General features: G+C 34.9%; 1 protein-coding gene and 1 pseudogene across 2 annotated transcripts in view; both read right to left on the reverse strand.

The window, feature by feature from the left end:
* Positions 1-17,189, reverse strand: part of Eea1 (early endosome antigen 1) — a 95,370-nt gene that overhangs the window by 45,853 nt on the left and 32,328 nt on the right. For both annotated transcript variants that reach the window (XM_090328382.1, XM_090328381.1), the window contains 7 exons: positions 15,527-15,654; positions 11,303-11,357; positions 11,143-11,208; positions 9,065-9,104; positions 4,375-4,488; positions 3,597-3,718; positions 2,460-2,615 (listed from right to left, as the gene is read on the reverse strand). In XM_090328382.1, the coding sequence (XP_090184508.1) occupies positions 2,460-2,615; positions 3,597-3,718; positions 4,375-4,488; positions 9,065-9,104; positions 11,143-11,208; positions 11,303-11,357; positions 15,527-15,654 (681 nt within the window). The remainder of the gene's footprint in view (positions 1-2,459; positions 2,616-3,596; positions 3,719-4,374; positions 4,489-9,064; positions 9,105-11,142; positions 11,209-11,302; positions 11,358-15,526; positions 15,655-17,189) is intronic.
* LOC150067342 (uncharacterized) lies at positions 6,297-8,563 on the reverse strand (annotated as a pseudogene).

Consider the following 17,189-nt stretch of genomic DNA (forward strand, 5'->3'; position numbering starts at 1 on the left):
TCTTAGTTTTATATTTCTAACACCTAAAGTAGTTTCTGCCACTTAATACAAAAAAGTACTTGCTGGAGTAATTGTAAGTGTAGGCACTTGATAGCTATTGCTACAGAAACAGCACATTAGATTCTATACAAGTTTGTATTTTCTTGACACCATGTTACTGAATTCAACACTGAATTGCTTTAAGGAACAATATTTTATCAAACATCCTGTTGGTGCTTTAGAATACTTTAGAAGTATTGCTTCAATATCCTGCTAGCATTAAAAAATCACTTTAGGGGCCAGAAGTGTGGCTTAGTAGTAGAGTGCCTGCTTAGTATGCATGAAGCCCTGTATTCAGTTCCTGGGTACCACATAAACAGAAAAAGCCAGTAGTAGTGCTGTGGCCCACGTGGTAGAGTGCTAGCCTTGCGAAAACTCAAGGACAGTGCTCAGGCCTCAGGGCCTATATGTTAAAAAATGTGCTTAATAGCAAAACGAAAAGAATGAGCATGTTTTTGAAGCTCTGAGATTACCTGAAAACATAAAAGACACTAGAAGGTGATAGGTTATGCATATTATTAAAATTAAAAAAGCTTTTTAAAACACATTACCTCAAATTTAAGCATCTCCATTAGAAAGCAGAAAAATAATAAAATGATGGATGAAAGATGGAAGACTGACAAAAGCACACAGATTACATGATATAAATGACCAAATATGCCTATAAAAATGATGCATTAAATGAATATAACTTTTAAAAAAACATTTGCATGTATAACTTTGCATGCATTTTAGCACACATAGGCTATGCTGAAATAAACATTTTTGTACTTAACACCAGGATACAAATGAGTTTATCTGGAATACAAATAAAACTTTTTCAAATAATTTCCACTGAAGATCACACTCAAAGTTAAGTTTTAGCATTTTCAAATATGGAGATATTATGAAATAACATGTAACTTCCAATCAATTCACGAGGTAAATGCTTTCAATAAAAACTATGAACACTAAAATATTTAATAATGTAAATCATTCTCTGTCTTCAGCTCCAACTAGAAATGCCAAGTGATAAATTCCTGGATCTTAAGTATCTTTAATGGCTTTATTTTTTTTTATTTTTCTTGTTATTATAAAGATGATGTACAGGAAAGATTACAGTTTCACGAGTCAGATAATGACTGCATTTTGAGGGAGGTACAATGTAACTCCTTCCCTCACTCTCTTCCAGTTGTTGGTTTTTTTTTGGGGGGGGGGGGGATGGAGCTTGAACTTGGCTTGGGTGCTGTTCCTGAGCTCAAGGCTACTTCCCTACCCTGAACCAAGCCCCACTTCCCATTTTCTAGAGGTTAATTGAAGATAAAGAGTCTCAGGTCCTTGTGTAGGGGCTGGATTTGAACCTTGATCCACAGATCTCAGCCTCTTGAGTAGCTAGGATTACAGGTATGAGCCACGGCACCCAGTGGTAGGCAGTTTTTCCCTCTTTAATGGGTTTCACTGCTGGCTTCCCAGTCCTATATCACTTAACTAAAAATATGTAGGACTAAATTCATAAAATATATACAACAGATTCAGAAAAAAGTAAAAGCTAAAATCTAATAAAGTTATAAACAATTGAGATAAAGGAATTAAACTAATTTTTTCATATGGAAATAGTGAAAGATACAACTCAAAAATATTTCAAGTTATTATTACCAAAAAAAAAATTTTTTGGCCAGTCCTAGAGCTTTAACTCTGGGCTTGGAAACTGCCCCTGAGCTTCTTTCGCTGAAGGCAAGCAATCTACCACAAAGACCACTTCAGGCTTTTTTGAGTACTTTATTGGAGATAAGAATCTCACAGATTTTCTTGCCCAGGCTAACTTTAAACCATGATCTTCAGATCTCAGCCTCCTGAGTACCTAGGATTACAGGCGCAAGCCACTGGAGGCCAGCTTATGACAACTATCTTAAATAATTTTGGAAAATAAAAAGCAAATAAAATTTAAACCTAGCAGAAATTCACTTGTAAGGCAATTTTAAAGTCATCAAAAATGGCTCAAGTGGTACGGCGCCAGTCATGAGCAAACAAGTAGCTCACAGCCTAAGTTCAAGCCCCAAAATGAAAACAAGGGAAACAGCATTTATAATATAGATGTAATTGTAGAATATGTATTAAGTATCATTCTTCCTTTATACTTACAAAATTAAGATAAACTCAATTATAATTTATTAACTAGCCTTGAATAAATTTAACTTTAAATATCTTTACTTGTGTCCTTTATTTATCAAATAATCTATTATGAAAATATTCCTCTCCAAGTGCCAATCTTTATAAAATAAAATTAAGACATATTGACTACCAAACCACAGTGACTACAGATATATTACCATTCAGATGGAATGAAATGAAGGCATTCTGAAAGGCCACTCAGCAAAAACCAAATGTAGGTTTTACTCAACAATACTCTCAATCACATTTAAACACATTAACTTCATTACCTCTGTGTTAGCATATTCTGCTTGTAACTTTTTACATTCATCTTTGAGTTTTTCAGATTCTCTCTCACGCTCCAAAGTCATATTATCCATTAGAGTTTGAACTTGGACCAGTTCTTTCTTTAGCACAGCAACATCTTCTATACCAGGCCTCTGAAGCTATGAAGACAAAAATTTTACTTAAAATTTACAGCAAAAATTACAACCATGTGCCAGTATTTAGAATAGTTCCACTAAAAGAAAATCAGAATGAAAAAATTCTTACTATTAAATTCTGACTCCAAATACTGAGCACTGAATTCGTCCCTAATAAGGCAACCTATTCTTCCTATGCTATCTTGTATTTAGTATTATTACAACTTGGAGGTTTGGGGTAGCAAACTCATACATCTTTTCTTTACTGTTTTATTTGCTATCTTTTCCTTTACAAACAATATATATTAGTAATAACAATGACTATAAATGTTACTGTTTTTCCTTTTCTATTCTAGGGACCTGGAAATGAAAATTAAAAGAATGTAGGTCAGTGGTAAAGCCTACTGTGTATAAGGTCCTGGATTCTATCCCCAGCATCATAAGCAACAGCAGCAACAAAAAATGTATTTTAAATGAAGAGAGAAAAGATACAAGCATCATAAAGGTTTATAATTCATTCACTGATTCATATGTTTATAAAGAAAAGAAAGAAGTCAACGATAAGCTTAAGTCTATGAAGCCTTGGAGAATGCAAACTAAGGCAGCAATGAGAAGAATGCAGTCATGGAAGAAATACGATGGCTTAGATTTTATACTAGTTTAACTTTAAATGAAAGCTAGAAATCAAATTGCAAATATCCTAAAGTAGATGTGTTTATAGAACTAAAGTATGTAAGGGGAAAGTAAATATGGAAAATACTAAAAACATATTATATTTAAATAACAGAAATGCTAAAGTAGTAAGTTGTACCATTTTTGTTTTCAGTATATATCACAAGTGGTAAAATATAGGTCACTATTTTATTTCTTCAGAGTATGAAAAACATGTCTGATACTCTAAGTGCAATCCCCAGCACCATAAAAGTAATTTTCAAAAAAGAACCTTCAGAATATGTATTTCATTTTATTTTACTTTAGAAAGGTACAAAACAGTTTCTAAATTACCAGCTCGGTTTTCAGATCTTGAATGACGGTGGCCTGTTTGTTTAATTCTTCATTCAACTGTATCACTTTTTGTTCAGCAGCTTCTCGAAGACTCCTCTCCTCATCATATTTTGACTTTAAATCTAATCATACACAATAATATCAATATAGCTTTACGACATTAACTCTAAAGGACAGTTTTATAATCTTATAGATTACTTTGCATATCTACATTCTAATTCTAATTCACATAATTTTTACATAATTATAAATCTACACAATAAAAATCATACTTCTGGTTACATTAAAGTATGAGCTTTAAAAGTGGTGAAATGTTTTTGCCTACATAAATTCCATCCAACACTATGCCAGTGAATGTATAATCACATTCAACATTTTGTATTTATGAACTGCTTTATTAAACGCCTTTGTACTTACAGTTTTTTAAAATTCTCTAACAAGCAAAAACAGTAACAAAAAACTCCAGTTATATATACCTGATAGCATAACCAAGCATTAAATCTCTATTGTATTATGTAATTAATTTCTTTAAAGTATTATCTCTTAATGATTTAGGAAACCACAAAAGAAAATCTATCTTCTTTAAATTTCAATAATAATCTACAGAAAAAAGTCCTTTGAAGAAGCAACTCTGCTACCATTAAATTCTACTGAACAATTGCCATTATAGTCTGTAGCAATCACCTTATTACACTGAAATACTATGTTTTTTTTCTAGGATATGTAGTAAGAAAATAGTAAGATTGGATTATTGGCTAAATATTCCAATTCAATTTACCTGCAATTTCAGTAGCAAGTTGGGCTGCTTTCTGTTCAAACAAATCTTTCATTTGCTTAATATTAAAAATTTCAGTTTGAGCTTCTTCTAACTGTTGTTCCAAAGACTGCAGTTCTACAAAAATGTACAGCAGTTATTTATTTAAATGCATGCTAATTACATACATGAAACTATTATTAACTATATCATAATTATTATAGTAGTAACAACAATCAACATGTCTATTATCTAATTAGAGGGAGAAATTCTGTTTCTCTCATAAGATTAGTTAAAAAAAGGAGATGAAATTAGTATCGGCTAAGATCAAGTACATGAAAAAAATCGAAGTACACAATGAACTCTCTATTATTGCCTCTATTTTTTTTCTTCAGTTGTGGGGTTTGAACTCAGGGCTTGAGTGCTGTCCTTGAGTTTGTTTTTGTTTAAGGATGGCATTCTACCACTTTGAGTCACAGCTTCACTTCCAGTTTTTGAGTGGTTGATAAGAGATAAGTCTCATAGGCACTTTTCTCACAAGGCTGACTTCAAACCACAATCCTCAGATCTCAGTCTCCTGAATGTTTATAGATGTGAGCCATGGGCACCCAGCTATTGCTTTATTTTTTTTTGTTGTTGTTGTTTTTGTTTTTTTTCATCCACCTGAGAACTTTATTTCAACCTACAGAACATGGATGAAACACAGGCTCTTCACAATATCCACAATAGTGCTTTAGTGTAACTCACAAAAAAACAGAATGGACAAGAGTAAACAATCACAAACAATGACTCACCAGTGATTAATTCAATCAAAAGAAAAACTAAAGTCATTTTGGGATTACTCATCCAAATTCTTAAGACTCTTATCCTTATTTACCCACCAAAGAACCAGAATGAAGCTGTGGCTCAATTGGTAGAGCATTAACCTCCAGCAAAAATGCTGAAGAATAGTGCCTAAGGTCAGAGTTCAAGCTGCCAATACTTGTACCAACACACACAAAAAATGTATCCCCAATTGTGTGTCTTTCCATGTTCAATGAATGTTTCAGGAAATAACAAGGAGATAAAAGGTGTTAAGACAAGCTGGGCATAGTGATTCATGCCTGTTTTCCTAGCTACTCAGGAGGCTGACATCTGAGGATTGAGGTTCACAGACAGCCCTGGCACCAAAAACAGACTCTTATCTCCAATTGATGAACCACACATATGTAGGAGATGTTAGGAGAGTAGTGAAGAAATCAATGCTTTCTTTGTTCTTAAATAAGTCATTGGACATTTGTTCTGTTTGCTACTTTTCTTCTATATGAATCATTTTTCTGATAAACACTGAGGTGTGCCTTCTAGATGAAAGATTTTCCTCCATTGTTATAGTAATGAGATTTCTCTCTACCGTGTTTTGTAAGTACAGAGCCATGAATTGTTGGTAAAGGACATTCCACAGTTGTTCCATTCATACAATTTCTCTCCTGTGTGTTTTCTGATGCAAACTGAGGTATGACTTCTTGAAAAAACGTGCCAGGTGCCAGTGGCTCATGCCAAGCTACTGAACAGGCTGCAAACTGAGGACTGTGATTCAAAGCCAGCCCCAGCTCAAAAAAGTCCAGGAGACTCTTATCTCCAATTAACTGCCAGAAAATCAAAGTTCAAGCTGACAAATAAAAAGTAAAAACAAACAAACAAGGAAAAACTACTTTGCACATTTGTTTCATTCATAGGATTTTTCTCATGTGGTGTTCAGTGAGGAACCCTGAGCTGTGACTTCTGAATGAAGGACTGCACATTTGCTACATTCATAAGCCTTCTCTCTGTGTGGGTACTGTGACACAAACTGAGTTTTCTTCTAAGAAAAAGCCTTCAAATATTTTATTACATTCCTAAGGTTTCCCATCAGTGACAATTCTTTTATGGTTGCTTCGATGTAGTTTCCATGTGAAAGATTTTATATATTAGTTACATTCATATGGTTCCTCTCCTGTATGTCTTCTCTGATGTATAATAAGGCCTGCCTTCTGGCTGAAAGCTTTTCCACACATGTTACATGTATAAGTTTTCTCTCCTGTGTGTGTTCTCTGATGGACATTAAGTTGTGTCTTCTGGGCAAAAGACTCTCCACACCTCTTACATTCATGAGGTTTATCTCCTGAGTGTGTTCTCTGATGTAAAGTGAAGTATGGCTTCATTTTGAAATCCTTTCCACACCTGTTACATTCATAAGGTTTCTCTCCTATGTGTGTTCTCTGATGGTTAGTAAGGTATGTCTTCTGGGCAAATGACTTTCCACATTTATTACATCCATGAGTTTGCTCTTCTGTGTGTGTTGTCTGATGATTAGCAAGGTTTGTCTTCCGGGCGAATGACTTTCTACATTCAATACATCCATGAAGATTCTCTCCTGAGTGTGTTTTCTGATGGGCAGTAAGTTCTTTTTTCATGGTGAAAGACTTTCCACACATGTTACATGTATAAGGTTTCTCTCCTGTGTGTCTTTTCTGATGAAGAATAAAGGTTGACTTGTCACTGAAAGACTTACCACACACATCACATGTATAAGGTCTCTCCCCTTTATGTACTCTGTGATGGGTAGTAAGGCTTTCCTTCTGGGTAAAAGACTTTCCACACTTATTACATGTATAAGATTTCTCCCCTGTGTGTATTCTGTGATGTCTAGTAAGGTGTTTCTTCTGAGTGAAAGACTTTCCACACTTAGTACATGTATAAGATTTCTCCCCTGTGTGTATTCTGTGATGTCTAATAAGGTGTTTCTTCTGAGTGAAAGACTTTCCACATATGTTACATGTATAAGGTTTCTCTCCTGTGTGTCTGTTCTGATGAACAGTAAGGCCTGACATGTTGCTGAAAGATTTTCCACATATGGTACATGTATAAGGTTTCTCCCCTGTATGTACTCTGTGATGGGTAGTAAGGTTTGTTTTTTTTTCTGGATGAAAGACTTTCCACATATGTTACATGTATAAGGTTTCTCCCCTGAATGTACTCTGTGACAGGTAGTAAGGTGATTCTTCTGGGTGAAAGACTTTCCACATGTGTTACAAGTATAAGGTTTCTCTCCTGTGTATATTCTCTGATGGGTAGTAAGGCGATCTTTCAAAGTGAAACTCTCCACACATGTTACATGAATAAGATTTCTCTCCTATGTGTATTCTCTGATTCCTAGAAAGGTTTGCCTGCCTGGTGAAGGACTTTCCACATTCTTTGCATCCATAAGGTTTCTCTCCTGTGTGTGTTCTCTGATGTTTATTAAGGCCTCTTTTCTGGGTGAAAGACTCCACATTTGTTGCACTCACATGGCTTCTCTTTTGTAGGAATTCTCCAATGGCTTCTAAGAGCTGATTTCTGGGTATCTGCTTTTCCACATCAGGTACATTCATGTGTTTTCTTCCCTCTCTGAACTACTGCTTGGGTATAGTGAGTAGACTTTTCTTCTCTGTGCTTGTTACTGTTATTGTCAAACTCTCTCATAAAAACCAAGTTATGCGGCGGGAAGTTTGGCCTAGTGGTAGAGTGCTTGCCTAGCATGCATGAAGACCAGGGTTCGATTCCTCGGTACCACATTATATATAAAAAAAAAAAAAAAGCCGGAAATGGTGCTGAGGCTCAAGTGGTAGAGCTCTAGCCTTGAGAAATTCCAAGGACAGTGCTCAGGTCCTGAGCTCAAGCCCAGGACTGGCCAAAAAAAAGGAAAAAAAATTAGGCTTAAAACATATGCTCTCTAAGTTTAATACCTTCCCTTCTTTACCATATTCAAAATACTGCAGCTCATTAGGACTCTCAAATTTTTGACTAAAATGCTGTGAATATCCAAAGGATTCTTCAACTATAGGAAACACAACTGGCTTATCTGCAGCATGTATGTCATCAGGCTCACTATAATCATGTTCTGATACTCACTGAATTCTTCTGTCTTCATCCCAAACGAACACTCATTTTTCCTCATCAGCTCTGCCTTATGTTTTGAAATCCAATCATAAGTTCTTACTACCCTCACTCTTTCTTCCACTGCTACTTCACATAGACATTCAACTGAATTTTTCTGGCTGGACTTGATTATGTCTTCCATTTCTTGAACAGCTGTAAATTTCTTTCCTGAGACATTTCCTATCCATGGTTCTGCACCTTGCTCCAGCTTTACAATCAATTTAGGTTTGGGAAAACAATACCCCAGTGACAGCAGGCTTCTGTAGTTCTCCAGCATTATGTGTCTATACAGGGTCCTCTGAGCAAGTTAAGGTCCTGCCACTCCTCACAGCTGAAGTCCACAGCCACATCACCAAATGAAACCATCTCCAGTCCAAGTGCAGGAGCCATTGGCTTCCCAAATCCCTAGGGTGTCAACAGGCAGCTGCTCGTTGGGCAGGGCACACAACCCATGTTGGCAGAAAGACCTGGGCTGCCAGTACCAGAACCACTGCTAGTAGAAGCCGCTTCTCCTTCGGCCTCAGCAGGGCCCCTCAGCTTTGATTCTGGTTCCATGCAACAAGCATGCCCTCATTTCCCAGCAGTGCCAGCAGCAGCACAGGACAAACTCCAGCAGCCAAAGGACCTCCAGTTCCAGCCCCTAAGCATTTCCACCTCTGGTCCACCAAGAGCCAGATGCTGTATTGCTTTATTCTTAAAAGAGGTTTCTTAAATATAACATCTAATCTCAAATTTTAATTTTGTGAAAAATGGTAAAAAAAAAAAGTTTTAAGTTTACCTGATGGTGAGTCAGCCACCAATCCATCAGGTTTTGCCTCCTTGGTTGAAGAAAAGAAAAGACATAAATGCATTAGAAAAAGAGAAGACAGCACTGCATAATTTTCAGTCTTAAAATTATCTCTGATAGCCATGTCTTCCAGGTTAAACAGAAAGATTTTGTTGAAAATTAAAGTTTGTGAGTTCTCATTATTCCATATCCTTAAGTTATAATCAGACAGATTAAGAGTGACTTAACAACTAGTTTACCAGTTCTAAGTGTTTATATATATATATTTATATTTATATTTATATGTGATATATACATATATAATATTAGAGATAATCAAATCCTATGTGAGGTACTAACTTCAGTTACTGGATTTCAAAATATGTAAACATATGATGGCATTTTGAGCTTAAATCCAGCACTCACGCAGGCAAGAACTCTGTCAACTACCTTTCCAAGACCCAGAGCTCAAGCTGCAATAAGGCTATACTCCTTGGCCTCCTTTGAACTCTGAAATATCACCTTCTACACCTTCATTTAGCAGCAAGTGGTATCTAACCTACTGAGTTGGACAGTATCACCCCCAAACAACTACTCACAAAGATACATCTCAAATTTTAATTAACTTTACCTTCCACAAAGACCTGTTTCTATCATAACTCAGCAATTAAGAACTTAATAATTATGACACCTACTATGTAGTTAATGTACCTCATCTATTGAGTATATTTTCTGTAAGATTAAAACATTATTTTACCCTTCTTTAAGCATTATGGATCTAAGAAATTTTTTTTAGAGCAATAAGCCATATGATTATAAAATCATTATCTTGCTTGTCTCCTTATTGTTACCATACAAAACAACCATGATATATGAAAATTACAATAAGCTAGAATGTCATTAAACTATCACCACTCAAAAATTAGTAATTTTTAAAACATCATGGAAAAATGAACTATACAACTTGTAGGTGATAACAGGAGAGAAAAACTGGGAAAGAGCAAGGGAAAGGTAAATATTCCTAGGGCTTGAACTCTGAGCCTGGGAGCTTTTCTCATATATTTCTTTCCATTCATAAGAATTACAAAGAATAGCCGTGCACAGTGGCTCAAGCCTGTAATCCTCGGTACTCAGGAAGGAGTCTGAGACCTGAGGATCACAGTTCAAAATCAGTCTGGATACTAAAAAGTCATAAGACTCTTATCTCCAATTAATCACCAGAAATCCAGAAGTGACACTGAGGCTCAAGGGTAGGGCAGTAGCCTTGAGAGCCTAGGCCCAAGTTCAAGCCTCATGACCCCTCCCAAAAAAAAAGAATTACAAAGAATATGTTATAGATTATTGAACACAGAAAACCAAATTCTAAAATTATATTGTCATCACAAAAAGGCTTTTTGTTTAGAGGTTTATATTGGGTGATTGTTGTTCTTAATGTACTATGTTATTTCTCTTCTCTTTTTTTGCCCTTTTTTTAATCTCATATTGTTACTGTATCTAACTTTGTTACCTGATATATTTACTGTATATACATTTATTTGAAATAGGAAAGGGAAGGGGGGAAACAAGATGATTGGGAGAGGGTAGGGAGAGAGAAATGGGGTCAAAAACATGAGAAGGGGCATCAGTGTATGAGAAGTAATGTACCTACTACCTGGTGAATGTAACTGTAACCCCTCTCTATACATTGCCCCAACAATAAAAAAATAAAATAAAAATTTTAAAAAGGCTTTATGTTTAATTTTCATTTATGGAAAAACATAAGTATAAAACACATTTCAAGGGAACTGGCAGTGTGGTCTAGTGGTAGAATGTCTGACTAGCATGCATGAAGCCCTAGGTTTGAGTCCTATAACATATAACAGAAAACGTGGTGCTATGGCTCAAGTGGTAGAGAAAGCCTAAAGAGAATGCCCTGAGTTTAAGCACCAGGACTGGCAAAAAAAAAAAGCACATTTCAAGGTATTCAAGAAAAGTTACTAGGGGGCAGAAAGTGTGACAGACAAGATGAAACTGATTGAAGTATGATGTGAACACATGTGGCAATGTAACAATGAAATCTCCCCATATATATGCCAATTTAAAAAAATTACTTGCTGCTGTAGTCCTTGATATTTTTCTAGTTCTTTCTTTAATTCTTCTGAGTACCATTTTTCTTCCTAATTAAAAAGATTTTTAATTAGTAAACTTTAATAAATTTTTAATATGAAACACTGAAAATAAACAAGTATTATCATTTTGTTTAATTCTCACCTTAAGTGAAGCTTGCAAATCCTGTACCTCTTGTCTGAGTAGCGTTATATCATCTCTAAACATGTATGGGTGGAAGGAAGAAATAGTTAATGTTCTTTAATTTGCAACCTCATCTCTTAAAAAAAATAACCAGTAGATACTAATATTGTAATTTTCCAAATTATTCTTTAAAAACTCCTAAGGACAGGTTTAGGTGCTTTGAGAATGAATGAAACTGTTATGAACTGTGGAAAAAAACAACTCCTAAGGACTGTATACCACATATGCTCATATATAAAGCTCTTAGAAAAATATTTTAATCTCAAAGTTCATAGTTTATAAAATAAACCAAAATAATTTTCAAAGAAATAATCACGTAACTTCAAATAACTAGAGCAGTAGCAAAATATCTTGCATTAGTTTACCAACAAACACATTCATGGCTTCCTCTGCAGTTTGCATGAAATCTAAATTTATTAATAAAGATTATAAGATGTGAATGATCTACAATTATCAATCTCCTTTATTCATTTAAATTCTATGGGACTGTGAGTTTGGCCTAGTGGTAAGAGTGCTTGCCCAGCAAGCACAAAGACCCGAGTTTGATTCCTTGGTACCACATACATAGAAAAAAAGCTGGAAGTGGTGCTGTGGCTCAAGTGGCAGAGTTCTAGTCTTGAGAAAGCCCAAGGACAGTGCTCAGGCCCTGAGTTCAGTGCCCATGACTGGAAAAAAAAAATTCTATAAACACTGGCTTGTTTCTGTTCCTCAAGTATGATATTCTCTTTTCTGTCTAAGATCCCTCTCACTACCTTCACCTAAGACTCAGACTGACATAGAACTATAAGCACACCTAACTAGGCTCAAATGCAGGACAGAGTCCATGTGAATCTCTCACTTAAGATTATTATTAGGTAGCCAAGTGATGGAAACAAAGCAGATGCTCCAATACAGATGAATGGCTAAAAAAGATGCAAAGACTCAGCTTAATTTTAATTATGTTCTTAAATTTATGTGTCAGTGACTGCATATAGATTTTTTTTCTTTTCTTTTTTTTTTTTTTTGCCAGTCCTGGGCTTGAGCTAACTCCAAGCCTAGATTTTTTTCTTGAATGCTTGTGGAACATGACATTTGAGATATGATATAAAAACTCAGTTTTAGGGCCAAGAGTTTGGCCTAGTGGTATAGTGCTTGCCTAGCATGCACCAAGACCCAGGTTCAATTCCTTGGTACCACTTACATAGAAAAAAGCCAGAAGTGGTGCTGAGGCTCAAGTGGTAGAGCTCTAGCCTTGAGAAAGTCCAAGGACAGTGCTCAGGCCCTGAAGCCCTGAGCTCAAGCCCATAGCAGGCAAAAAAACAAAAAACACTTCAGTTTTAATAAAAAAAGATTATTGGGGCCAGGAGCTTGACCTAGTGGTAGAGTGCTTGCCTGGCATGCTCAAAGACCCGGGTTCAATTCCTTGGTACCTCTTACATAGAAAAAAGCTGGAAATGGTGCTGAGGCTCAAGGATAGTGCTCAGGCCCTGAGCTCAAGCCCAGGACTGGCAAAAAAAAAAAAAAGAAAGAAAGAAAGAAAGAAAGTACATTGTATTGGGGAAGTGAAGACAGGATGTTTGACTATAACTCTTACAATAATAATAATAATAATAACAATAATATAAGATTATCATTTATGGGGGGAGGGAAATGGGTACCAAGACATGTGAAAGGGTATCAATGTACGTGAATTAATGCACCTTCTATCTGGCAAATATCATGTAACTCTTTTACTAATTACAATAAAAAAATGCAAAAAAAAAGATTATCATTTATGGATCTCAAGAATGTATCTTCCTCTATTGGACAGTAAGCAGTAAATAATGGCATTTGCATTGCTCCATTCTACTACCAATGGCAGCCATGATAGAAAATAAAACAGAAATTGAATAGGAAATTTCCAGTGAATTGAATCTAAAGGGAACAAAAGCAAATGGCTAGTTCAAATGATGAGGAAAGGCAAGCCTACACTACCTGCCATAGGTAAAAGATATTAGCAAGGTGAAAAGTCATAGGATAAAGTGGTAGGAGAGCCATATTCTAGGCTGGTTATAGGCATAGCCAAGATAGATGACAGTTTCATCTGAAAATAGAGTTAATATATTAAAAAAAGAACAAATGAGTCCTTACTCTATATTATCTATGCCAAACCCTATGTATTCTAACACGAGAAGTAAACATGTAAATAAGTAAATGTTATACATAGCTCTCAGTTTTTATAATAGAAATAAAAACAGGCATAAAGATAGCAGTCACAACCAACAGGACTCAAGAAATTATTTTTTTGTTTTTACAAGGTATCTTTATGAAATTCAAGCTTGTCTCAAATTCATACTCGTCCTTCTTCATTGTGGATAATCGGAGTATGTCAACATGCCTGGCTGAAAAGAGCGCTTTGTTTCACTTTAAAAGAAATTAACTTCTGTAGTTACACAAGAAGGTGCCATTTACTAAAGCAGCTTATGAATACAATGTTTTGATGAATTGCATCTCTGAAAGGGACTTCTTGATGAGGTTAACTTTTACTTGAAATCTCCAATCTTCTAAGCAGAAATAAAATTAAATATAGATTTCTTCTACTTTAGCCCTCAAATTTTGCTTTCTTTGTGCAATTTTCTTCGGTTTTCATTTTTTTAATGTGTTTGTGTGTGTGCGTGCACACACCCTACCGATCCTCTCTCTGCTCTTTTGTGGCTCTATAAATAATGTTTGATTTGTAGATACCACAGGTAAACTGTAAAACACTTGGGTTATTATGTGTATAACAACACATAGAGATATGCATAGATGTACTTACAGTTTCCCTATTATTTGTAAATCCTCTAACTGTACACATAAACTGTAATGATAAATTGAACTAATAATGATATACTGAAGAGCTCATGTTAAAATTTAATTCGGTTCCAAGAAAGATAAAGGAAGGTAATTTGGTGGGTACAGCTATTCTCATCCTTTTAAAATGTACCACTTCATCCAGGAAATGCAAGCAAGAGGCTTCTTTGCTGCTGTTTTTGTTTTCTGTTTTGTTTGTTCATTTATCTGTCTTTGGGAATGTAAGGGGTGAAAAGAAATGATGGGACAAAGGCTAAACAAATGGAGTAGTGATACTCACTAGACTCCATGTGAAAATGAACTATATAACTTGTAGATGGCAACAGGAGGGAAAAAATGGGAGAGAGGGAGGAAAGGGGTGACACTGCCCCAAAAGAAACATACTCATTACCTAAGTTATGTAACTGTTACACATGTGTACACCATCTTTATAATAACATTTTTAAAAATTCTAACCAAAAAAAGGGGATTGTAACAATAAAAAACCTACCACTTCAAAAATTTCGTGAAATCATCTGCCAAGAAAATCATGTAGTCACAACTTTTTCTATACATTATTATTTGTGTTACAAAAAATGAATCAACAAAGAACTCTTCAGAGCAGTATGTGGGAAAAAATCATACAAATAGGATAAAATGAAGGTTCATTCCTTAGTCATGGAAAAAGACAAAAAGTTCTCAAAGACAGCAGAAGAAATGCAAAAGCATATTGTTGAATCCTATTCTAAGTAATTAGTTTTAGTTCAACGGTCAAGAACAAATACCAAGAAACAAAATATGTGTATGGACTTACTATTATACTGGTGACTAGCTTCAAATTTTAAATTAAATTTTACTTAATGGTCAAGTTCATTATGTAACAACATACTATAAAATTATCTAAATAAAGCATATTATTAAGAAAATGTGCTAATGCCAGATGCGATGGCTCACGCCTGTAATCCTAGCTACTCAAGAGACTGAGATCTGAGGATTGCAGTTCAAAGCTAGTCCAGGCACTAAAGTCTGTGAAACTCTTAACTACAAGAAAACCGGAAGTGGCACTGTGGCTCAAGGGGTAGGGCAGTAGCCTTGAGCTGAAGAGCTCAGGGACAATGCCCAGGCCCAGAGTTCAAGCCCCATGACCAACAAAAACAAAAAGAAAAAACAAGTGCTAAACATACTTTCACCTTTTGCTAATTTCCTGTGGTTAAAAGTATAATCTCCATATGATGTTGTAGATGATATGAACAGTTGTTGGGTATTGAGTAAATAGGTTATAATAAAAGGACAGATTTAAATAACAGAAACATTACTATTTTCAAAATTATGACTAGATATGCATTACATCCACATTCCATATTAATATTGCATATTAAAATTTTCATACTATACCTCTTCAAAGAAAGATTAGCCTCTCCTCCATGACTTGAATCATTATCAGTATCATGAACTGCTTGGTAGTGTTTGAAAAGTTCATCAGCAGATCCAAGAGATTTCATACACTGGGGACATATGAAGCCCTATTTTTAAAAAATGCAGAGAAAAAATTTCAAAATAGTATTTAATATAAAACAACAATTTACATATGAAATAGTCAAATGGTACCATTAAATAAATTGTAATTTACTGTATAATGTCCAAATTCTGGTATCATTTTAAATGATATAATACTTTTAATGGTATAATAATATATAAATTGTAAAATACAATCTATGCCTTCAGTAAACTGAGAAGACAGACTATAGACATATAAAAAAGTATATTTTTGAAACTGAATTAATGATTAACTGGGTGATATTAAAATTACTATGTATATATATCTAAAAAATGTATTAGCAAGTCAAAGACTAAACTAATTGCTTAGTCTGTAATTGTTAGTTCTCTAGAAAAGTATTCACATGATTTCCATAGCATTCAAATTGTCAGTAGTGTAATATTAGATATAATATCAGCATAATCAGTCAAATACATAATAATACTCTCAACTTTTTTTCTTTTTTTTATATTTTTTATTGTAATTAATAAAAGGGTTACATGATATTTGCCAGATAGAAGGTGCATTAATTCACATATATTGATACCTTTCACATGTCTTGGTCCCCATTACCCTCCCCTCCACTCCCCCCACCCATCTTGGTTTTCCCCCCTTCCCTATCCAATTTCAAATAACCAAATACAAATAAATCCAATATATCAGATAACAAAGTGAGATACTATAACAATATGAGATAACCAAGGGACAGCAAAAGAGATGAGAGATAACATAGTACATTAAGGACAACAATCATTCATTATATGGCTTTTGTTTCAATATCCTGGAGGTCTTTTCAATTAGTTTCATACTATATGGCCTTATATATCAAGGTTTTGCTCTATTGCAGATCTCTGCTAGTAGAGCCCAAGGTTTCTACCGATTATGACAAATGAGGGAAACCATTGAGCCTAAGTTCCTTTAAGTCACTATCTCTCAACTTTAAACTTCTCTAAATCATTTGCATTCAAAGGATCTCATGGATAATAAATAAAGAAGTCAATCATTCTATCCATGCACAGTAGTATATCAATTAAGTGAGTAAACACACAAGTGACTGAAGGATAATCACAAGTTAAAGATCTAAAACAAAACATAAACAGTGTAAGGGTACAAGCCTGCAATCCCATCTACTCAGGAAGCAGAGATGGTAAGACACAAAAGGTAGTAAATATCTATTAATATAAACAATTTTTTAAAAAAAGAACAAGCACTATGAGGAAAATGAACTATATATGCTTGTAAGTGGAAATGGTAGGGGGAAAAAACTAGGAGAAAACTAGAGCAGGAGTGACATTGTCCAAAAAGAAATGTACTCATTACCTGACTCTAACAGTTATACATATCATCTTTATAATAATAATTAAACATTTTTGTCATTTTTTTGGTGGATCATAGGGCTTGGCCTCTAGGCCTGGGCACTGTCCCTGAGCTCTTCAGCTCAAGACTACTGCCCTACCTCTGAAGCCACAGAACCACTTCTGGTTTTCTAGTGGTTAATTGAAGATAAGAGTCTCAAGGTCT

The sequence above is a fragment of the Megascapheus bottae genome, chromosome 2 (assembly GCF_031878675.1).
Source record: "Megascapheus bottae isolate mThoBot1 chromosome 2, mThoBot2.hap1, whole genome shotgun sequence".
Lineage (NCBI taxonomy): Eukaryota > Metazoa > Chordata > Mammalia > Rodentia > Geomyidae > Megascapheus > Megascapheus bottae.